The sequence below is a fragment of the Ursus americanus genome, chromosome 21, assembly GCF_024610735.1.
Source record: "Ursus americanus isolate L20-20 chromosome 21, mUrsAme1.1.p, whole genome shotgun sequence".
NCBI classification, from domain to species: Eukaryota; Metazoa; Chordata; class Mammalia; order Carnivora; family Ursidae; genus Ursus; species Ursus americanus.
The window spans coordinates 11,872,137-11,895,596 of record NC_142147.1 but is presented as its reverse complement, the minus strand read 5'-3'; the positions used below and the strand labels follow the sequence as shown (position 1 = coordinate 11,895,596).

General features: G+C 54.9%; 1 protein-coding gene across 1 annotated transcript; it reads left to right on the top strand.

Annotated features, from left to right (window-relative positions):
- Nucleotides 1-16,924: 16,924 nt before the first annotated feature.
- Nucleotides 16,925-20,431, top strand: IRX3 (iroquois homeobox 3). The gene is made up of 4 exons (XM_045806807.2): nt 16,925-17,958; nt 18,136-19,255; nt 19,439-19,505; nt 20,006-20,431. Exons 1-4 carry the CDS (start codon nt 17,692-17,694, stop codon nt 20,058-20,060), a joined length of 1,509 nt encoding a protein of 502 aa, XP_045662763.1. The 5' UTR covers nt 16,925-17,691; the 3' UTR covers nt 20,061-20,431.
- The last annotated feature ends 3,029 nt before the right edge of the window (nt 20,432-23,460 follow it).

Genomic DNA, 23,460 nt, shown 5'->3' with positions numbered 1-23,460 from the left:
AGGAAGAATTAAGGAATTGAGTCAACGGACAGGTTCCCACTGGGACTCAATCCTGTGGGGCCCTCAGAGGGACCACGTCGAACCTGCCTCGGGATCAGCCCATGAGGGGTTGAAAAAGCTGGAGCGTTCGTTCACACACTCGTGCGCTCATCAATTAGCTAGTTATAATTCTAAATATAAATATGAATGGGAACACAAAAATCCTAGCAGATTTACATTTCATGAGATTCTGTGTTTGTTAAACGCGTTCATTTTTGATGGCAAATGTTGGAACAAATCAGTCTTTTGGAACCTTATTTTGACGTTTCTTAACTCTTTGAAATGGTTGAGGAGCTATGATAACAGAAGTGGGGTTCCTCTCAGATGCCGAGGGGCTCTGTCCACCGTTGCCCTGGGCCCTACCGGTGTGACTGGGACTGGATTTCCTGGGATGCCGGGAATACGCTGGTGAACTAGCCCAGGATTCAGATGTTGCCCGAGTCTCAAAGCCTTTAGCAATGGCTCTTTGGGCCTCAGCTGGGCTCAAAGCCGTGGCCGGATCATCAGAGCACAACACAGATGGCCCAGGCTCATAGCCCGACAACCTGAGCCAGGTCACCAGCCCATCCAGCTCCCCAGAGCGACCCCGCCAGGACCTCTGCCCAAGGGTTAAACTTCCCTCCCCGGGACCTTGAAGTCCAAGGGCCCAGCGCTTGGACACCCTCTCTTTCTAAAGGGCTCTTCCTTCCTTTCTACTTCCTTGCACAATGGAGAAAGCCCTGTTATCATTAATCACCCAGGGGCCTCCAGGGAACTGCAGGAGCTCCAAGCCATGAAAACCCCATATCAAAAGCAAATGCTCCATTTAGATCCTGATTGCTCTGACTGAAGCTTTGGGACCCGTTCTGGACTTCTCAGATGCGGAGCAGGGGGGTGAAAGGAAAGGAGTGAGCAGAAACAGAGGACATCCTCGAGGGTTTGTAGTCGGGGTGTTTTACATAACAATGACCTCAACAACCCCACAGGACCCACTACATGATTCGCAGGGCCCAGAGCAAACTGAAAATGTGGGTCACTTGTTAGAAAATTATTAAGACTTCAGGATAGCAAAGGAGGGAGGGGTCTCAATGCGACTGCACAGGGCGGCCCGCCCATGAGTCCCATCCCACTCCACAGATATTTTTCTTTTCTTTTTTAAGATTTTATTTATTTATTTAAGGGACGGAGAGAGAGAGAGAGCACAAGCAAGGATAGGAGCAGAGAGAGAGGGAGACAGAGACTCCCAGCTGAGCAGGGAGCCCGATGTGGGGCTCGATCCCACTGGGATCATGACCTGAGCCAAAGGTAGACGCTTAACATACTGAGCCCCCCACGTGCCCCTCCTCCCGTTTTATTCTTTTCATCTTTCTTTTTTTGAAATCAGGCTCTGAAATGACTTGTTTAAAGTTGTTCACGTGTGTCCGTGTTTCTATCTGGGGGAACGTAAGCTTGACAGGGCAGGGATCTGGCCAGCTTTGCATGCCACCGTGTCCCTGGAGCCCAGCACGCGGCGGGCCACACAGGGAGCACACAGTCAGCTCAGGTGAGACTGCCGGGTCCCGCGTGGTGGGTTCAAAAAGTGGCAGGGGCTCTGTGCCAGGTTCACGGCCTCCCTGGGAACAGCCTCTGTGTCCGCCCCACGGCGGTGAGCCGGCTTCTTTGCTTTTCAGCTCAACAGTGACATCGTGAAACCTGCATGATTTGCCCTTTCGGCCCACTTTACAGGAAGAGGATATCCTGCAGAAATTAAAGAAAGGTGGGGTGTTTAACAAAACCCCATAAATAAGCCCCTGGCATGCCTTGGTGCCTCCTCCTGCCACTAGGTCCAAATGTCATGTTTTATTTCCAGTCAATGGTCAAAAAGGGAAATCACTTACGAAACGCCCAACCCCCAACTGCCTTCCCCAACAGCACTGCGCAGTGTCCTGAAAATATTTTGGCAGACAAGCAATGTCTACTGAAGCGAAACCTAGGCACATCCTCTGTTCCAGTCATAGGGATGCACCCAGCAAAAGTGCGGCTGTATGTCCGTCAAAAGGCATGCACCAGAATGTTCCTAACGGCGCTATTCATGAAAACTACCCAAATTCCCAGCAACAGGAAAGTAGATCGATAAGTAAATGAAACACCATGCAGTAAAGAGAACACACCATCTTCAACCACAAGCAACAATGTAACATTGAGCCGAAAAGAAGATACCAGAAACGAGAGAATGCAAACTGCATGATTCTGTTTTCATCTAGTATAAAACTAGGCAAAACCAACCTCTGCTCTTGGGAGTCTGGCTAGGGGGCACCCTTGGAGGTGTTGGGGTGACTGGGAGACCCCGGGGCTCTGGAAGGATGTCGCCTTCTGTTTCTGGGTGTGGAAGCTGGTTACGCGGGTGTTTTCACTTTGTGAAAGTCAGTACACGCTACACTTAGGATACCTGCATTTCATGGATGTGTATTATTCTTTGATAAGAAATCGAAAATTTTATTGAAACGGGAAACCCTGGGGTGCTGGGTGGCTCAGTCGGTTGAGCACCCAACTCTCAGTTTCTGCTCAGGTCACGACCTCAGGGTCGTGAGATCGAGCCCCAGAGTTGGGCTCCAGGCTCAGCAGGGAGTCTGCTTGAGATCCTCTCCCTCTGCCCCTTCCCCACTCACGTGCACATGCTCTCCCTCTCCCTCAAATAAATAAATCTTTAAAAAAAGAAAAAGAAAAAGAGAAAGGGGAAATCCTAAATGGCCAAAAAAGCATGAGTTTTATATATTAGCAGATCACAGTGGCTGAGAGTCGGGGGTAACTCTGGGGCTGGAGGACTGAGCGTGATTCATGACTGTGCGTCTTACCACCTGTGATATTTCAGGCAAGTTATTTAACGTCCCTGTGCCTCACTTTTCTTCATCTGTAAAATGGGAGAAATAGCAGGCCCGAGCTCATAATGTTGTTTTGAGGTTTAAATGAGGTCAGATTTATAAAGGGCTTGAAACCTTGCCTGGCCATAGGTGAGTGTTCCACTTGTGTTACCTTCTACGGATGGGAATATGATGGCAGGGGTCATAGTACATCCGTACATAAGAATACAGGGGAAGGATGGCTTTAAAAATATGTTGCATACGTAGTTATATGCTTAAGTGCTTCCTTATGCTTTCTGAGCACTTTGCATGGATTAAGTCATTCATGCGTCCTCCCAGCATTTTACAGATGGGGAAACTGAGGCACAGAGAGGCCAAGTCACTTTCGCATGATTCCCCGAGGAGTAAGAGGCAGAGTTAGGGTGTGAGCACATACTTTGTCCCAGCAAGCCAGGTGACCTCGGAACCTGGATTATAATCCACACTCATGTCTTGATTGCACCTGGAAGACCCGTCAAAAGAGGAAACAATGGGGTGTCGCTGGTGCCCAAGGAGTCAATAAAACAATCCTCCCAGCCAATTTAATGAGGAAAAGACACAGAAGCTCCCAGATTCGTGTGTGGGTGAGAAGGAGGTGAGTCCATGGATCTGGGAAGAGGAAAGGAATAGTTACCTGATTAAGATTTTACTCTCAAGGGTAAGCCCCCAAATGCAGACAGCATGGGATGGCATGAACACCGCACGAGCCTGGGTTGATTTGTTTCCCCTTCCTTTTTCCTCAAGGCCGTAAGGAGCCGGAGAGAGGGAGGGAGGTGAGAGCCCACACATATCCCAGCATGCCAGCCTATGCCCTGCCGAGCAACCCGACTTGTCTCCTGCTTCTAAACAGCTGGAAAAATGTCAAACTGTCATCAGCGATTAAAGTGGGATTTTCCAAAGGTTTCAAAAATATTTCAGAATTCAAGACCTTATTCCTCTTGCAGAAGATAAATCCAAGCAGCATTCCCTTAACGGATGCATCAGGGGACCCATTTTCCCGGCTGGTTTTGCTCTCTGGGTTCCCGTGGCGGTGGAGGGCAGGCTTGGCCTCCGCTGTAGAGCCTCTGCAGTTTCAAGGAGGTCTTCTTGGCTGCTTCTAACCAACCACGGTGTGTGGGAATGCACGGGCTGCAAGCTCCCCAGAGGCCATGTGACTCGGACATGCAATTACGGCGGGCCCATCTGCCTACGTCACACACCTGCAAGGCCCCTGAGGTACGGACCTGTGCCTTGTCCACTTCTGTGTGCAAGACGGATTACACCTTCTTCAGGGCTCAGTGCCAAATGAGAAGGTGGGCCCCTGGTTCAAAAGTTATTCAAGAATTTCAAGATGGCAGGGGCACCCGGGTGGCTCAGCCGGTTAGGCGTCTGACTCTTGGTTTGGGCTCAGGTCGTGATCTCAGGGTGGTGAGATCCCAGCACCGCGTCAGGCTCCTTGCTCAGCGCAGAGTCTGGTTGTCCCTCTCCCCCTGCTCCAACCCCCACTTGCTCTTGCTCTCTCTCTCTCAAGTAAATAAATAAATAAATAAAATCTTTAAAAAAAAAAAAGAATTTCAAGATTGAAAACAGCAGAGCATGACTCCAAGTGTGGGGTACTTCTAGGTACGGGGCACCACACAGAGGTCACACGCCTGTGAAACCAGCCCTGTCCACACAGGAACCAACACTCGCTGGATGTCCATCTTGCCATTGCCATGAGGCCTTCTAAGCTCACTCGTTTGGCCCTGGGGGTTAATCATTTTTCTTAACATCTGCTGAGTGCTCACTAGGTACGAGGCATTATTCTCAGCACTTGCCATGTGTTTGCTTATCCTCACGAAAATGCCATGAGGTCGGAAATCTTCCCGTCATGGATGAGGAAGAGAGGCATAGAGAACTGAGTCACTTGCCCAAGGTCAGAAGTGGGGCCAGAAGTCCACCCAGAAGTTCTCGCTGCAGACCCTCCTGCCATGTTAGAATTTGATCGCCCTCTCGAGGAGAAGACCCACATCTTATTCCTCTTTACTTCCCCTCCCTGACCCACCCCGGAAAGGGGCAAACATTCAACCTATGCCTATATATTTCATTGTGTGGACAGCATTGCTGGGCATCTCATCCCGCCCAGGCCTGAGGTCTGGCCCTGGAGAGCAGCAGTAATTTCCCTTCTCTTCCATGCTCCAAGACCAAGGTGGTGGGGTGGCTGGAGGGAATAGGTCAGGGGTTAGTCCTGGACTGACATGGGAACAGACCAATCAGAGTGGCCCCCAGAAGCTGGGGAGGCCCTTGCTGTACCATGCCTTGAGCTCTTTGGTCACTGGGTCACAGGGCCAGGGAGAAGACGGGAGAGCTGGGGTGGCAGGAGAGCTCTAGGAGCCTGAGGGTAAGGCAATAGGAATGTTGCCATATTTTGATCACCAACAAACCGTGCAAGCACAGACCAGCTGGATGCCTGCCTACTCTCTGCTCACCTCCTCAGGATGACAGAGCCCTCCATGGTGGTCCAGAGAGTGCACTGCTAATTCCAATCTCTAAAAGCCAGTTTAAACCCACACACATTTGGCATACCTGCAGTGTGCCATAGACCGAGGAAGTGCCTGAGGGAACAGTAGATGAAGGACTGAATAGGGCATTCTGGAATATGATTGAGACTGGGCCTGGGACACAGTAGAGGCCCAGTTAATATCTCTTAAACTGAGCTTCAGTGAAATCAGAAGCCCTACCCCAAAACATCCAAGCCTTGTTAGACCTACTGTTCTAGATCTGCAAGGCTCTGTAGTAGTTAGCTATGGCTATGCAATAATTCTAAAACACAGCAGCTTCAAACAGAGATCAGCAAACTTTTCCTTCAAGGCCTGGATAGTAACAGTCTTAGACTTGTGGGCCATCAGGTCTCCATTGTAACTGCTCAACAGCTCCTGCTGATGGAGCGGGAAAGCAGCCAGAGACAGTATGTACACTAATGGTCATTTCTTTGTTCCAATAAAACTTTATTTACAAAAACAGGTGGCCAGCCCCCAGGCTATAGCCTGCCAACTCCCAGGCTTCAAACAACAAATATTTATTATTTCACAGTTGCTCTGAGTCAGGAATCCAGGTGCAGCTGGTGGATGCTGGTGGCCCCGTGGTTCTCATGAGGTTGCAAATAAGTGATTAGCTGGGACTCTAATCCCCTGAAGACTCAGCCAGAACCGGATAATCTGCATCCATGCTCACCCACATGGCTGCTCGCAGGCCTCAGGCCCTTGCCGTGCGGGCCTCACGTAACATGGGAGCTCTTCTTGTATGAGAGAGAGTGAGAAAGTGCCCGAGACAGAAGCCACAATCTTTCTATGACCTACTCTAATCTCAGAAGTGGCGTTTCATCGCTTGTGCCCTATTTTATTCAGTAAAAGTAAATCGGTAAGTCTAGTCCACACTCAAAGGGAGGGCTGTCCATGAGGACAGAGCTGGGGATCGCTGGGGGTCACCTTGGGGGCTGGATGCTACAGGCCTTCAAGTTGTCATTCATACGGTAAACATTCTTTGCACATCAACACCTGCTGTAGACCACGCTTAGGGGAAGCACCGGGAATACAGTGGAGACAATCCACACACTGCCCCCTCCCTCCTGGCACTGCCAGCATACATTTTTCTTAGAACTGACCCTGTTATAATACAAAAGAAAGAGAAACAAAGTAAAAAAAAAAAGAAAAGGCAATAATAATAATAATAATAATAATAGAGAAAGATGGCCGTATAATAAAAAAGATTTCCAAAAACTCATAGATGTCTATCTAGCTCAGCCAATGGGCCCTCTAATAGGGATAAAAAAAAACCCAAAAGCCTACTGGAGCCAGACAGGCAGCGTGAAAACGGGAAGACTCCCCCCACTTGGAGTGCCAGTGTGCTCAACAGAGAACCTGGGTCCCATCTCAAGGGAGCTACTACCCCCATTCAAGTCCAGCCTATTGGGATCTGCCAGTATTTGGGTCCGGTGCTGTCACAAGTGAATTTTCGAGAAAAATCTTAGATTAGGATTTTAAATATGGGCAATGGTGATTGACGGTGTTTCCCTTCTTCTATCCTCTGTCTCAGCTAAGTTTCTCCCAGTGTCAGGTCCTCAGGCAAAAGCTTCCACACAACTGGTTTCTATGGGAAATACTTCCCAGGGAACAAGAACAGGGAGTGAAGGGGGGAGAAGGAAAGCCACCCAAAGACGTGCTCCGGGATTGACCGTTGCTATAGGACCTAGATGCTACTAGGACCTTCTGGGCACCTACCGCGAGCATCTCGGAACTGCCTGCTTCAAAACGGAAGGCGAAACATTTATCCGCCCTCTCCCTCCCCTTTAGTCAAGGGAGGCCCCACAGGTGTTCATTCCCCTGCACTTCCAGGGGGCCGGCGTGTGGGTGACCGCTGGTCGCTGCTGGCATCCCAGGTCGATACATCAGAGGAGCAAGAGGTCCAACGTGGGGGTGGGCAGGTGAACCTGCTTGTGCCTGTCCAAGCAGCGGCCATGATAGGAGAAGGCTGACCCTATTTGAAGTGGGCGCAAGACCCGTCCCATAACTTGGTCCACCCTGCAGGACGCGGGGGCAGCCTCTTGCTGTTGACTTCAAGCTTGGCCACGTGATTGTTCCGGCCAATGAAATGTGAGCAGAAGTAACACGTGTCACTTCCAAGCACTGGCTTCGAGAGCCAGTATGTGCTTTGCTGTACTCTTGTGTCTCGGTCAGGCGAGCAGCAACGCTCCAGATGGAAGCTGCTCGCCCACCCTGGGCCCTGGAGGGAAGACGTCATGACCGGAGCCCTAGCCAAGAACACGGAGCCTGGGTGCTTATCAGCCATTAAGGTTTGAGGATTGCTTGCTACCGCAGCAGAGCCCGGCCTAACCTGACTGATGCAACAACCAAACTTAAAAGGAGTTTCAAAACTCTGCAAGATGATCAAAGCATGCAAGCATTATGCCCAGCACACCATGCTGTGACCTCTGTCTTAGGAGAACAAAATTCGAGCTTAGTAAGTGAACTAATGTGGTCCTTGAAGTTCACTTTGTAAGCTGTGGGCTGGGGGAACGCAGGTCTCTGCTGTATACCAGAATACCACGATTTTGATACATTAATACCATCCGCAGACAAGAAGGCTGATGGAGCTGGCCGTGCCCCAAGTTCTTCATGCTAACAAGCACACAGAGATGATGAGATGGACATACCAAGCAGAAATGATGGGCAGAGTTTGGGCCTAAGAGATTACATGGTGTTAGAAAGTAGAAAGGAAGCATCAAGCTGAAGGGCTGAATGTCATGTCCTCCCTCTCCACTGAGGAGAGAAAGGGACAGAGACTTACGTATTCACTTCCTGTAAGTTCAGTGGGGCTTCCCAGATCAGTGTCTCAGGTTCAGCAACATCATCAAATAAATATCAACATGCAGACTGAGTACAAAACAACTGAACACAGGGAGATCTTTCCTTGCCACAGGGCCTTTGCACACGCTGTTCCTTCTGTTTAGAACACCACGCAATGGAAATCTAATGTGAGCCACCAATGCAATCTTAAATTTTCTAGTAGCCACATTTACAAAAGGTAAAAAGAAACAGGTGAAATTAATTCTAATAGTCATCTTTGCTTAACTCAAGCATATATCGAAAATCTCATTTCAACATGCAATCTATGCAAAAACCGAATGAGACATTTTACATTCTTTCTTTTCATACTAAATCTTTGAAACCTGGTGGGTATTTTACACTTTCAGCATATCTCAGGTTGGACCAGGTGCATTTCAAATGTTCCATAGACACACGTGGCTAGTGGCTACCGTACCGGACAGAACAGCTTGAAAATACACTTCCCCCGATGTTTCTCGAATAGTTTTATCTCAGCTAAAACATCACCTCCTCACAGATTTGTGATTGTGCTGTCTATAGGAACAGCTCTCCTACCCCATCACATCACTTGTTATATCCATTTCCCAGCGTTGCTGTAAGAAGTGAGAAGGCTTTAAACAACAGAAATTTCTTCGCCCAGGGTTCTGAAGCCTAGATGTCTGAAATGTGACTGGGCCATGCATACTCTCTCTGAAGGCGCTTGGGGCGAACTCTTTCTTGCCTCTTTCTAGCATTGGGTGACTCTCGGCAATCTTTGGCATCCCCTGGCTTGTGGATTCATCACTCCAGTCTCTGACTCTGTCTTCACCTGGCTTCTCTCTCTGTGTCTATCTCTGTCTCTTTTCTCCTCTTCTTATAAGGACACTAGTCTTACCAGACTAAGAACCCACTCCACTCCTATAGGAGATAAAACTCCAGCATACATTTCATTTTAACGAATTATATTTGCAATGGTCTTACTTCCAAACAAGGTCACATTCTGGGGTTCTGGGAAAGACATGAATTTGGGGAAGACACTATCCAACCGGGTGCAGCTGGTATTATTGTGTTGCTTTATAGTACTTGATGCTATCTTAATTTTTCCTGCTTGTTTTCCTGTTGAGTATGTCATTGCCCCACTAAAACATAGGCTCCATGGAAACAGCTAGCTCATTGTTCTATCCCCTGCACTTAGCACCGTTTCTAGCCCACAGAAGGTACCCAATAAATATTCCCTGCAAAGAGAAATGGAGAGAGGGAGAAAAGAGAGAAGAAAGAGACTTTCTAGTTTGATTTTTTTTTAAGGGTGTAGGGGCAGAGGGAGAGGGAGAGACTCTTGAAGGAGACTCGGTGCCCAGCATGGAGTCTGATGCAGGGCTTGATCTCACGACCCTGAGAGCATGACCTGAGCTAAAATCAAGAGCTAGATGCTTAACTGACTGAGCCACCCAGGCACCCCTGGTTTGATATTTTTAAGATGGTGCATGGGAATCAAGAAAGGGCTGATGCTAAGGGGGTTTCCTACAAATGGTTGTTTTGGCGACAAGGCTTTCTGTTCTCTTCCCAGAAAATTTAGAATAGACCTAGCTCCAGCTCTTAGCCAACGTCTCAGAACTATTCATTCCCACGTCTCTTAGGAACCTGCCCCCAAACTTCCCTCCCCCACCCCGCGCCCCTCCATCCTCCACCATGGAAAATCAGCTGCCCCACTAACCAGGAGAGTGGCAGAGAGAAAAGGAAAAAAAGGACACTTGTAACTCCTGCCCAGGTCATGCCTCCTGCCACTTTCTTCTCGTTGGAGGAGCCGTGTCTGCCTGCAAATGGTCTGGTTCTCACAACTGAGAATGCAGAGCAGTGCCAACACCCCACGGCATACAGGTCATTGACAGAAGTGGGCTAGGTGGGGATGGGAGCACACTGGAGCATGTCCAGGTAAATGGACAGCAGCCATGAAATCTAGGCGACTGTGCTCACAAAGGAGAGGCTTGTGTTTCTGAGCCCTCCAGTTTTTCAAACAGAGATCTAGATGTTTTAATAAAATTAACTAATTAGCAAGTGTTGGCAAGCAATTCAAGTTTTGAAAAATTCAATGGAGGCCAACCTCACCACTCCTTCCCCCCCCCCAAAAGAATGCCTGTGGCCAGAGGTCACCCTTGATTCCCAACTTCTAGAGAATGCAGGCCCTTAGTGTGTCTTTAGTGGTCTGAAATTTCCAAACAGTGTGGACGGGAGCAGGATGGAGCTCTGGTCTACAGACTTATACAGGTAAGACTTGACCAAAAGAGGCAAGGAAGAGGTTCAAATACCTAGGCAAACAAGAACACCTTTTCCCCTTTCCCAAGCAAAGATAATGCATCCTTGACCCAGGTCCCCTCCAAATATTTGCATGAAGTATAAGGATTAAGGTGAAGGGAAAGCCCAGCAGCCTGGCTACCCTTTTCCTTCCTTCAGTCCAGGGACCACTCTTTGAATATCTCCCTTCCAAACTCCCAGCACCACCACCCCAAGTCCCCGAAAGACCCTGATCTTCCTCCCAGAAGGATCATAGTCAAGAATATCAGATGCGGGTCCAGTCAGGACTTTGCCAAGCGCTCTAAGCCTCAGTTTCCCCATCACTAAGATAAGGACTAGGTCATACCCCAGCTTTGTGTAAATTAGAGAAAGGCACTTTTCTTCCAGAATAGCACTAAGCGATGGCACCAGTTTGATGAACGCAGAAGGACTGGACTTCAGGACCCTCTTAGCACCTCAGCAGGGTGCCTTTGTTCAGTGAGCAGCCTGCACAACCATACATGGCCTGGTTACTCAGCACAACCATACCCTGGTTACTCTCTCCTTTGTAGACCTTATATGTGATACTGTTTAGCACACATTATTTGTGATAATGCTTAACACAATTATTTGGTAACTAATAATAACTCGACACTTTTTTTCATCCTAATTTTTTTTTTACATACTCTTCGACAGAGTATGGGTTTCCATTAGTAAACCCTAAGCCAGTGCAGCTTTTAGGGTCCTCAATATGATTTCAGGTATCTTGGAGACAGAGAACTAACATTGTTGAATAATAAGAAGCATTCCCTTTTCAATTCTCTCATTTCTTCTGAAAAAGATTGTTTAATACTTCCAACCCTTGCTAATGATTACACACACACCCACAGGTCCTCTAGAAGTCATTCCCAAGGAAGCAACATGGCTCAAATGTTTTAGATCGCTTGGTTTTAGTTGTTTTTTATCTGTTCCCATTTCCCTTTATGGCGAGTAAGAGCTACTTTTCAATTTACAGTAGCAGTATCAAGTTTTCTTTCCAAAAACATGTATGTAAGTATTTAAAATGAGTCAACTTAAGGAAAAATGTTAAACAAATAATAGAGGTGGTAGTGGAGAGTTTGAAGTTTGGGAAACCCGACACCACCCAATTCCAGACAAGGCCAGATCTTGATATTTTCTCAGCTTTCCCCGGTTTGAAGTTGGGAGGAGAATGGGGGATTAGTGCAAATGTCTAACACCCAGAGGTTCCCTGCTCTGCTGGGTCTGGAGCTGGGGATCTGGGCCCTTCTGGCTTTCCAGCAGTGGGCTCCCTCTGAGCTCAATTCTTCAAGAGTTTGCCCCCTGGACGCTCCGGACTTCATAAACCTTCTCCTCTCTGAGAGGCATGCGTGGGTCCGGTCTCTTGAGCTCTGGGGACCTTCTCCGGGAGGGACATGCCCCTGTAGAATGACTAGTCCTCCAGGTAGGCTCCAGGGAGGCTGAGACCAGGCCTGAGCCCAATCGGGACAACCCCGGGGCCTGCGCGCAACCTGCCCCTTCGCGAGCGACGGCCGCTGCGCCCTCCCAGATTAAGGAGTGAGCAGAGCCGGGCACACAATGCGGCTGTGTTTGATCCCGCGACGTGTCACTCAGAATCGCAAACAATTTATTGCCATTAGACGTCGTTGTCAGGCACTAATTTCCTGGTGGCGCTCCATCACAGGCCTCGAAACATCAGGGGAGGGGACTCAGAGGCCCGCGGGCTGGGGGCGCGAGGGAACCGTCGCGAGCCAGGCGGGGGTTCCCGTAACGAGGCTCTAATGAGAGGAGCGCGGCCGGCCTTTGTGGAGAAGCCCAAGGAGGCGGCGGCCGGGCCGAGCGCTCCGAGAGGTCACTTCTTCCCCGGGGCCCCCAGCACCGGCCATCCCGTTGAGGGCCAGCTGCGGCCACCAGGCTGGGTGCCCACTGAGGGCTCTCTGGGGCCCCGGGCCACCCTCGCCCGCTCGCAACTGCGGCCGGAAACGCGGTCTTTCCATGCAACAATGCAAACGCGCTCATTACCATCTCCTCAATATGCATGAAGAAAATGCGCGAAGCTGGCCGAGCCCCATCACCCGGCTCTGGCCTCGGCATCCAATAAGGCGACATATTCATCTCCCAAGATGTCTGAGGAGGGGGCGCCCGCGGGGAAGGCAGATCCACGGGGGGGGGGGGGGACACGTCCTGGAAGAGAAGCGAGAAAATACACGCAGAGGAGAACCTGAGAGACAGACCAAGAACCCGGAGAGACACATAGACTGGGATGAAAGGGAGAAGGAAAGACAGAGGAGAATTGGGAGTGAGGGAGAGGGACCGTCACAGAGGCAGACGGAGATAAAAAGAGACAAAATCAGGGCAGAGGGAAGGAGCCACACGGAGAAAAGTGAAGTGCAAAGTAGTCCAGAGGAACAAATAAAACAACGAATGGGGAAAGCGGAGGAAAGAGAAGGAAAATGGACTTAGAAATCAAATACCTAGAAAGTGGGAGAGGCAGACAGATGGGGAAAGAAAAACAAAGGACAGGGAGGCAGTGAAACTGCTCGAGTCAGGTGGAAAAAGGCTGATCGTGGAGAGGTAAAGAGAAATCAGAGCACTTGCGCTGAGGGCCAGGTTTTCGATCCCGGCCATCCTGGGCGCGGCGAGTCGCAGGCCGCTCGGAGCCCCGGGGGAAGTGGGCCAGGCGGGGCACGCGCGAGGGCGCGGCGGGGAGCCAGGGGAGGTCGGCCGCCCTCGCGTCCCTCCTGGGACGGCCCGACCAGCTCCCTGGTGCCCGGGCCTGACTCGGGGCCCACCTCGCGCGTCGCGGCCCGCAGCCGCCGCGGCCAGCCGGGCGGCCTCTCCCCCGCCGAGAGCAAAGTTGGCAAAGTTTCTCCCAAAGTTTCCCCGACGCTTCTCGGGACCCAGGCACTGGCCTCGAGGCCCTGGCGACCGGTGGGGAGCCGCAGCCCGTTCCGGGGCGGCTCTACAGGCCGCCGGCCCTCGCCTCCTGGGATCCCCGGGGTCCGGATTCCGGCCTGATGCAAATCCCTCCCGGTGCGGACGCCAGGCCACGCACTCAGGCGTCCACACGGCTGCTAATAGCGGAGAGAGAGAATGCGGAAGAGGGAGAGAGAGGGAGAGAGAGAGAAGAAAAAAATATTCTCAGCTCAATTTAAGTCTCATGGAAAGGGCTTACAACTGTAATTAAATCATTAAATTCTTGTCTACGCTTCACAGAGCGGAGAGAAATTAACTTCCCACCAACCTCATTTTCTATTTGAACATGAAATAATGATTTTCTGCCCGTCTAATTACAAAGCCAACATCTGATCAAGCCAGCATCCAGAGGGGATTATCGCATGCACGAGTATTAGACCTCATTACCAGCTTGAGTGCAAAATTATTACATCTTGTAATTGGATGGTGAGATTTATATACAGATCGGCCCGGTTTCTGTAAGATTGTAATTACAAGCTTCGTTGGTTAGCTACTTATCAGAACTTTGCAGGAAAACAAAACAAATGACTGAGGAAAACGAGCATTTCATTAACCTGTAACCCGAGCGCGGGGGGAGGGAGCGGTGGGAGCGTGCGCCGCGGCATCTCCAGGAAGCGGAGGGATCGCCGGCCGCACCGCAGCCCGGGGACTTCGGTTCTGGGAGGGAAGGACAGAAGAAGGGCCTCGGCTGGGAGACCCAGGGCTGATGTGGCGCCCCCGACGGGGACGCGCGCGCACCGTGAGGCTGGCTGGCCGAGGAGGGGGCAGAAAGGGGGCCTGGTGGCTGGCGGCTCGCGTGCAGTGCGTGGCGCTGCCCCTGAGCCTGGCGGGCCGCCGGCCTTGGGCAGACTTCGGGCCGCGCGGCCCCAAGTGCGAGTCCAGCGAGCGCGGCTGTGTGCACCAAACGTGTGCTGTGGACACCCTCTCCGTGCACTGCCACACTCGGGGCCGCGTAGAGAGAGCGTCTCCAGCAAGCCTCCGAAGCGCTGTGAGCCCTGGGAACGTTGGAAGAAGGCGAAAAGACGGAAAAGCTTTTGTGTGCGGCGCGTTTGTGCGCGCGTGCCTTTCCCAAATCAACTTTCCGTGCACCTGCTTCTCCTCCCTGTGCGAGTGTGTCACTTTGACCTCGTCCCTTGGATTAAAAATCTCTGGAAATGGTTCGGCTGTCCTCGAACTCTCGAGTTCAGTCCGGGGCCGGGCTCCACTGGGCCGGTCGAGTTGCAGAGCCAGTGCCATGTCGGGGCTCGGCCGCCTAGGACGCTGAGTCCCGACGTGAAGCGCGGACCCCCGGCCAGGGCAGGGCTGATCTCTGCTGGACACTAGGGTAGTGGAGAGGCCGCTTCTGCTTGGGACCTGGGACGCCTGGAGGGACCTAATTAATCGAGTTTCTTGGGTACGCGAATGGGTCTGGGGGTTCTTCTGGGCATGGGCGCCCTCGGACCTGCGTGATTGGTTCACAGAGAACCACCTCGCTCCTTCCCTGGCCTCTTTCCCACCTCCCGCAGCTCCACGCAGCCGGGTCGATAGCTGGTTAATGCGGAGGAAGCATCTCCGGGGCTCATGGTTTTCTCTTTTCCTTCTAGAAGAGCTGAGTTTAAGAGCGAGCGTTTCATCCGGGCATTTACAGCGCACCCCACAGTTTCCCCACCTCGGAATCTGGCTCCTGGCTCGCTCGGGTCTGGTGTCACCACTTTGTGCAAACTCTAGGGTTCAGGGCCGTGGAGGCTCGAGATCTGACATCTAGGAAGCACTCCGGGAAATAATGTTACCCTCAGTTTCGTAACCCTTAGAGGTTTTCCGTGAGAAGGCGAGCCCATGATTCCCAAAGCCACTTGGCTGAGAGGTTTAACTGGAAACGAAATCAGGCGCCAGGGAAACATTTCAAAGCCAGAGCTTCCCCTGATACCTCCTCCGCTGGGGAGACTCCAGCTAAGGCCAGCGCCAGGTATCCAGCAGAGAAGCAGGTGGGGAGGGGAATATGGGAAAGAGCTCTGCCGAATCTGTGAAGGCCACACATCAGTTTCCCCTACCGAACACCAAACTGGTCGCCCCCAAACTTTTTCTTGTCTCCCTCCCGCCCCCCCCCCCAATTTTCCTCTGGAGCCACCGCCCTGTGCGAAGACCAGTGGAAAGAGACGGGGAGTGAGAGGTGGGGTCAAAACTGGGAGTTCATACCTAAACTGGACTGCCCAGAGCTGCTTAGACCAGATAGAGAGCCGGGGCCGAGACTCTCCGATCCCTCCACTCTGGTGGAATTCGGATTCAATTCCTCTGTCAATCAGCGCGCGGCGGCCAGTTTCCGCCTCACAGCCAGGGCTGGCCACTCCATGACAGAGTCACCGCCCCCGTGTTGTCCCCGGAGCGCTACCGCTGCAGGCCTGGCTTGTGCGTCGGTCGCCGCCGAGGCCTAAAGCTTTGAGCCCGGAGTCGCTGCGATTCCGGGTATTTCAATCCCGCGGTCGGCTGCACGCCCTAATCCGTGAAGGTGGGCGTTTGGATACTGGGATTTCGGGTTTGACTGAGGCAAGATCCCACTGTAAAACCAAAAGTCTTGCCTCCCATCCCCACCCGAGACGGTGATAGGATCTTTACAGAAACAAAACAGTTTGGCACGGTGACCGGGGAGCAGAGGAAGGGGGTAGGGAAACGAAGGGTGTCTACGGACCGAAAATTCCAATACACAAACTTCTCCAAGCGTTCTCGGAAAGTTCCTGGAGCCTCCGCCACCTGGCTCTCTGCTCCTCCCCCCCACGCCCACCAGCTTAGGGCGCCGCTAGGCTCCACGTCCCCGTCTTGGCTCCCCGAGGTCCCCAGGGGGTCCACACTTCAGCCCCACCAAGGCAGAGCCCGCCATTTTTAATCAGAGGTTCGCACCCGGGCACAGGCGGCGTTAAAGTAGCTGATTTCGGGGTTTGGTCCTCTGGATAGGGGGCTGCTTCACTCCCCTGGGCAATGAGATGGCCTTTGAAGGCTCGACTAGAACGCACCCCTTCGCCCCTAGCACCACTCTTCTAGCTTCTTCCCTCGCCGCTGAGAGTGGCCTGGAGTCTAGAGGTGCGAGCCGAAAAGGGGGCCCGGACCGAGGAAAGCCCCGGCGCCTGCCCTGGACCGCGATCTGGTCCCGACCCAGGCCCCGCGCTAGCGCGGGGGGAGAGGTACCGAGGGGCGGGCAGCGGGGAGGGGCGAGCTGACCCTGTACTAACCCGCGTCCCCGCGCCTCCCGCTGCCCCTCCCCGCACAGGCCGAAGGGGGCGGGCAGGGACTCCGAGCGCCCGGGCTCGCGTCCCCGCCCCGCCCCGCCCCGCGTGCAGTATCCTCCGGGGTGGGCGGCCTCGCCTGGAAGGCGCCCCGGCGATTGGCGACTCGGGAAGGAGACGCGAGGAAAAGTCGAATAAGAGGGCGCGACGTCAGACCCGAGATTTGGGGAAGGGCAGGGGAGGAGGTGAGGGCGGGGACGGACACACAGACACAGCCTCAGACACAGATCCACGGACTCACACCCCCCGCACGGCACCTCAAGTGTCCCCAACTTTAGGCCGCCTGAGCCCAGGGCGCCGAGGCCAGGGCTGGGGGCGGGGGGAGAGTTATGGGAGTAGACAGAGTGAGATAAAAACAGTGGAGCAGAAAGAGTGAAGGGAACAGAAAGGGGAGAAGAGAAAAGGAATAGAGAGAAAGGAAAAGCAGGAGAGGGAAGGGAGTTTCCGAGCGTCAAGAAGAGTGAAAGAGCCCGAAGGAGCGGAAGCGATCCTAGGGGGAAGAGGAGCGCAGAGAGGGAGGGGAGAGGAAGGGCGAGGAGGGGGAGTGAAAGCTAGAGGAGGGCGAAGGAAGCGAGGCGCGACACTGCTCTGGGAGTGGAGGGCAGTGAGGAACGAGGCGCTGGCAGAGGCTGCCCCGGCGGCCGAGAGGAGGGAGCGCGGCGCAGAGAGGAGGGGCTTGCGGGCCCGTAGAAATGTCAATCAGAGCCCGGAGCCCCGGGAATCTTCGCCAATCTGTTCGGACCTGACCTGGCTCCTCGCCGCCGCCACCGCCGCCGCCGCCGCCGCCGCCGCGGAGCAGATCAATAGGCGAACGCGGAGCGCAGCGCAGCGCGGGAGGCAGCGCGGCCCCAGCCCGGCCCAGCCCCCGATGCGCGCCGGAGCCCGCGGGCGGCGCTGAGCAGGGCGGCCGCAGGGGCCGGGCCCCTCTCCGTCCGTGCCCCGCGGGCCACCATGTCCTTCCCCCAGCTCGGATACCAGTACATCCGCCCGCTCTACCCACCGGAGCGCCCGGGGGCCGCCGGTGGCGGCGGCAGCGCTGGGGCCCGGGGCGGCCCAGGAGCCGGAGCCTCGGAGCTGGCCGCCTCGGGGTCCCTGTCCAACGTGCTTTCCTCCGTGTACGGGGCGCCCTATGCCGCGGCGGCAGCGGCTGCCGCAGCCGCCCAAGGCTACGGTGCCTTTCTGCCCTACGCCGCCGAGCTGCCCATCTTCCCGCAGCTGGTAAGCGCCCAGGGAGCCGGGGTGGGGTGGGGGAGGGTTAGAGAGCTGGGGCGCGGGAAGAGGTGAGCGCGCGGGAGTAGATGAGCGCGGCCCAGGTGGGGAGGGTGGAGGTGGCTACGGCTAGGGTTCACCCGCGCTCCCTCCGCGCGTGTCCCTTCGCTCTCCATGTGCGTACAGGGCGCGCAGTACGAGCTGAAAGACAGCCCCGGGGTGCAGCATCCGGCCGCGGCCGCCGCGTTTCCGCACCCGCACCCCGCCTTCTACCCGTATGGCCAGTACCAGTTCGGGGACCCGTCCCGTCCCAAGAACGCCACCCGGGAGAGCACGAGCACGCTGAAGGCCTGGCTCAACGAGCACCGCAAGAACCCCTACCCCACCAAGGGCGAGAAGATCATGCTGGCCATCATCACCAAGATGACCCTCACCCAGGTGTCCACCTGGTTCGCCAACGCGCGCCGGCGCCTCAAGAAAGAGAACAAGATGACTTGGGCGCCCCGCAGCCGCACCGACGAGGAGGGCAACGCTTACGGGAGCGAGCGCGAGGAGGAAGACGAGGAGGAGGACGAAGAAGACAGCAAACGCGAGCTGGAGCTGGAGGAGGAGGAGCTCGTGGGGGAGGAGGAGGACACGGGGGGCGAGGGCCTGGCGGACGACGACGAGGACGAGGAGATCGACTTGGAGAACTTAGACGGCGCGGCCGCGGGGCCTGAGCTCGCCTTGGCTGGGGCGGCGCACAGGGACGGCGACCTCGGCCTGAGACCCATTTCAGACTCCAAGAATAGCGACTCGGACGACAGCTCGGAGGGCCTGGAGGAGCGTCCACTGCCGGTGTTGAGTCTGGCCCCAGCGCCGCCGCCAGTGGCCGCGGTGCCGCCGTCTCCGCCCTCGCCTGCTGCGGGCCTGGACCCCTGCGCTCCGGCGCCAGCGCCCGCCTCAGCCCTGCAGAAGCCCAAGATCTGGTCCCTGGCCGAGACGGCCACAAGCCCGGACAACCCGCGCCGCTCGCCTCCGGGCGCTGCGGGTTCTCCCCCTGGGGCCGCCGTCGCGCCCCCAGCCCTGCAGCTCTCTCCGGCCGCCGCGGCTGCCGCGGCTCACAGACTCGTCTCGGCGCCTCTGAGCAAGTTCCCCGCTTGGACCAACCGGCCGTTCCCAGGCCCGCCGCCGGGCCCACGCCCGCACCCGCTCTCCCTGCTCGGCTCGGCCCCTCCACACCTGCTGGGACTTCCCGGAGCCGCGGGCCACTCGGCCGCCGCCGCTGCTGCCTTCGCTCGGCCGGCGGAGCCCGAGGGCGGAACAGGTGACTACTGAGCGCTGGGTGCGGAGAGAGGGGGTGGGTCCTGGGGGTCGCGCGGGGGCAGGCGGAGATGGGCAGGACCCCGGGGGCGCAGGGCGCTTACCACCCCACGCCCGCCTCCCACGGCCCTGAGTGCTGGAATGGAGCGCTCTGAAGGCCCTCCTTTTTCTTCCCCGCTTCCCTTAGATCGCTGTAGTGCCTTGGAAGTGGAGAAAAAGTTACTCAAGACAGCTTTCCAGCCCGTGCCCAGGCGGTAAGAGACGCCCGCGGTAGGGGGAATGGTGGGGCAGGCCAGTCGGGGAGGAACAAACGTCGAGGCCCACTGGGCTTTTGCCCCCGGGGGGACGCCGCCGGGACGCGCTTTAAAAAGCGGACGAAAACACACAGCCCTCCGTAGTCCCTGCGGGGCCCACAGCCGACGTGGCCATCCCAGTCCTGGCACCCGGGCGCGGCCCAGGCTACCATGCGGTGGGCACAGGAGCCCGGCCGGGCCAGCAGGCCCCTGGAGCGGGCGGCGGCTCTGTGGAGCACCCCCCCCCCCAGGTTTTCCAGCCCCGGGACCTCGAGTCTGATGCCTTCCCGCCCTTCTGATAGTTAAACCGGAAGCCCAACATCTACAGCTGGGCAGCATCTGACCCTGAGACACATCCCAGCCCCCGGCCTCAGTCCCAGCTTGGGTCTCCCGGCCCCGGGCAGCCGCGGTGCTCCGAACTCTTACTTTCCTTTGCTACTACCATTGCTTCTCTCTTCCAGGCCCCAGAACCACCTGGATGCCGCTCTGGTCCTCTCAGCTCTCTCCTCGTCTTAGTACTTATTTTTAAAAATTTTAAATCGTTGTAATAATTGTAAAAAAAAAATCGCTCTGTATAGTTATGACTTGTAAGCATGTCCGTGTATGAATACCTAAAAAAGAAAACTAAACAAACAAAAAAAAAAAGAAATAAAGCAAGTCCCCCTCAGTCCTCCCCAAGTGGCTTCTGTACCCCACATTAGCTGAGTTTGTGAGGGTTATTATTATTATTATTTTTTGGTTCGGTTGATTTTGGGGGGTGGAGTTTCTGTGAGAATTAAGTGTGTCTGACGTTTTTTGTATATACAGAAAAATGTACATATGTGTGAACCAAATTGTACAAGAAAGTATCTATTTTTGGCTAAATAAATGAGCTGTTGCCACTTTGACTATAACCCGCCTGTCTGCCCCCCACCCGCCATGACGAATCTATTTGGTTTTTGTTTTATTTTGTTTTATGCACTCCCCTGACCCACCATGTATGAAGAATCGCCAGGGATCAGCAGAAAAGGAGAACAGGACCGTTTTATCAGAAGAGCGCAGAGGCCGAGGAGACAGAGAAGTGGAGGGCCTGGGGCGCCACTTGGAGAAGTCCATGGGGCACCCAAGGGGGAAAGGGCAGAGAAGACGGTGGGGGAGACCCGACAAGATGCCCTCCGAGGAGCCTGGGCAGTTGGGCCCACCCCGCTGGTCCACTGGCACAACCGTGGGGTCTTGGAGCCTGCTCTGATGACAAAACAGAAAGACTCAGAGAAGGGTCTGGATGCAGAAGAATTAGGGTTGGAGGTTCTCATCACTCCTGCAGCCCCATTCTTAGACAGGCACAATTGAAGTTTTCTCAGTCTTACGTAAGGGCGTGTGCCAGCTCAGTTCAAGCTCCTTCCAACCTCATTGCACCCCTAGACTCCTCCTTATAGATGCAAGGGTGTGGCGTGGCAGTGAGTAAGGGGTGAGTGTGGAGGAGCGGGGAGCCTAGGGATGCACATCTTACCTCCTGGTGACTGCACCCAACCGGAATGGAGAGTTGGGGGACCTGGCTCCTGGTATCATCTCTGCGTCTTGGCACCCCAGCGGGTTTCCCCCAAGTGCCCTTCAAGGACAGCTTTCTGGGGTCCTGGGGGGGAATAGGGGTGTCCTGGCTGCTGTACCTCTTCACGTTCCAGGCCATGCAGGGGTCGGCCATGGGGGGAGGGAGCCAGGAAATTTGGGGCTGGAGCTCCCTCTACAGGACAAAAGGGCCACTCAGCGCCTACCTCTGGCGGCGTCTCCAGCCAGGCCAGGCCAGGCCGGCTGCTGGCCCCTTCCAGGCCCCCTGCTCGCCCCCTTTTCTCCTTCAGTCGGCCAGCCTGGCCCAACTTTGACTTGAAGACATTGTAGGGAGTGCTGGAAGGGTGCCGCCTCTGGCCCCAAGTGGAGGGGACCTTTCTTATGTCTCCGTCCCCACGTTTAGTTAGCAAATGTATAGGGTGGCCAGATACCAGGTGTTTGCCCCCACCCCAGCCCCTGGTGTGGGGCCTGTGACAATCCCACCAGTCCCCTGGGAGGTCTGGAAAGAGCTTGCGCACCTGAAGCCGTAGAACAAAGCACAGCATTACACTTAGTGTATCCCTTCCAGGTTCCATGGGAGCAGAGTAGGTTCTGGAAAGACCCATCATGCCCCGGGCAGCTGCCAGCATGGCCCCCAGGGAACCCCACAGTAGCTGGGTGAACGGGGTGTGGTGGCTTCCCCAGGGCCAAGGGCGAAGGAGGGTCTGTTGTCGTCCAGTGTGTTAGTCGGGGGCCTTCCCAGAGGGCTGGAGAAGCCAGAGGCTGGTCTCTGAGCAATGACCTTCCAAGGGAGGCTGGGGCTCCCCCTCCCGGCCTCTTCCCCAGAGGTGGGAGAGGTCTCTCGGGCTCCCTCCCCTCCCAGCTCTTTATTAATGGTGTTTATGGGGTTCAGACTCCTTCCCAGGTCTCAGTTACGGGCTGTGGCTCAGCTCAGGCACTGAGCACGGTGCCCTGCCCCCTGGGACGGGCTTCAGCTCTGGGCCCTGAACGTCAGAGGCGAGGGCCTCAGGGCCAGGCAGAGGCCTCTGCTCTTGGCCTCAGGATCTTTAGGTGGGCGGCACCCCTGAGAGCCTGTCAGCTAGTGCCTCCAAGCTTCCCTGTGGCACAGACGTAGCTCCCCGCTCTCGGGCCTGTGGAACTTTGGGCCGGTCATGAGCTGCTCTGTGCTCTACTTCCTCGTCTGTGAAATGGGACTAATGGCGCAGGAAGTGCAGAGGAGAGAAAGCATGTCCAGTGCTGACATGCCAAGTGGAGGTAAATAACCTCAGCCTCACTAATATTTTATTCCAGAACCTCACACCCCTCGCTTCAACTCGGGGCACAATTCTGCCCACCCACTCCCATCAGCCGTAACACTGGGTGTCTGCCTTAAGGCACCTCAGGACCCAGCTCAACCCAGGGAGAAAGGAAACTTGCCAGGCCAGGTGACCAGAGAGAGGGGGCTCAGCAGAACGCTGGCCGCCTTTCCACAAGGAACGCCCACCAAGGGAGGAGGAAAGGCGTCTGTTCACTGCCCCTACAGAAAGGGCAGTGTGTGTGTGTGGGGGGGTGCCAGAGGAGAGCTGGGGGGACCTGGGAGTGGCTCCCACATATCTGTATCTTCTCCGTCCCACAGAACACATGGGCCCTTCACATGGCCCCAAACTGACCCCCGTAAGATAACGAAATCCAAACAAAAAAAGATCCCATGGGCTTTCTAGCCAAAATAGGGAAGGGGAAGCAACCCCCTCCCCATTTCACCAGGAACGGGTTCTTCATCCTCCTCCTGGAGCCATCCCCTCCTCTCCCTCCTCTCAGGGATCCCAGGAACCGCCTCTGTCCCTACTTCATTGTGCGGACCTAAAATTTTAAAAGGAGAAAGGAAGCTGGAGGGTAGGGTTCACAGAGAGAGAGAGAGAGAGAGAGAGAGAGAGAGAAAGGAAGCCAGAAAAGAGTAAGGAATAAGAGAGAGAGAGAATATCTGGGAATCTTATCCTGGGTCCTGATTAAGCTTCAATTAGAAATAAAATATGTCAATCACTCCGCCTGGAAGGGGTTCCTGCTGTCGGGGCTGGTTATGCAAAGCACGCCAAGGTGTGTGGGGATAATCAATTAGGTCAGAGGAAGGAGTGTATGTCACCGCGTCCCTCATTATCTGCAGGGAGCTGGAGGTGGGGGGGGGGCATCACCGGGCCAGAGAGCCAGAGGAGAATAAAATTATCTCCCTAAGTGATGGCCCACCTCTGGGACTGGCACATTCACGGCTTCCAATTGAATTTATTTTCCCTGGAATACAGGGAGGAGGAATCGGGGTCCAGTCAGAGGGCAAGGCAGAGAAGCTGGTGCAACAGAGGCTGCCCCAGGTGAGGAGCGAGGAGAGGGCAGGGCCTCA

Coding starts and splice junctions, on each gene's coding strand:
- IRX3 (XM_045806807.2), top strand. CDS start 17,692: ATGTCCTTCCCCCAGCTCGGATACCAGTACATCCGCCCGCTCTACCCA. Junction 17,959..18,135: donor TGCCCATCTTCCCGCAGCTG/GTAAGCGCCCAG, acceptor ATGTGCGTACAG/GGCGCGCAGTACGAGCTGAA. Junction 19,256..19,438: donor GGAGCCCGAGGGCGGAACAG/GTGACTACTGAG, acceptor CGCTTCCCTTAG/ATCGCTGTAGTGCCTTGGAA.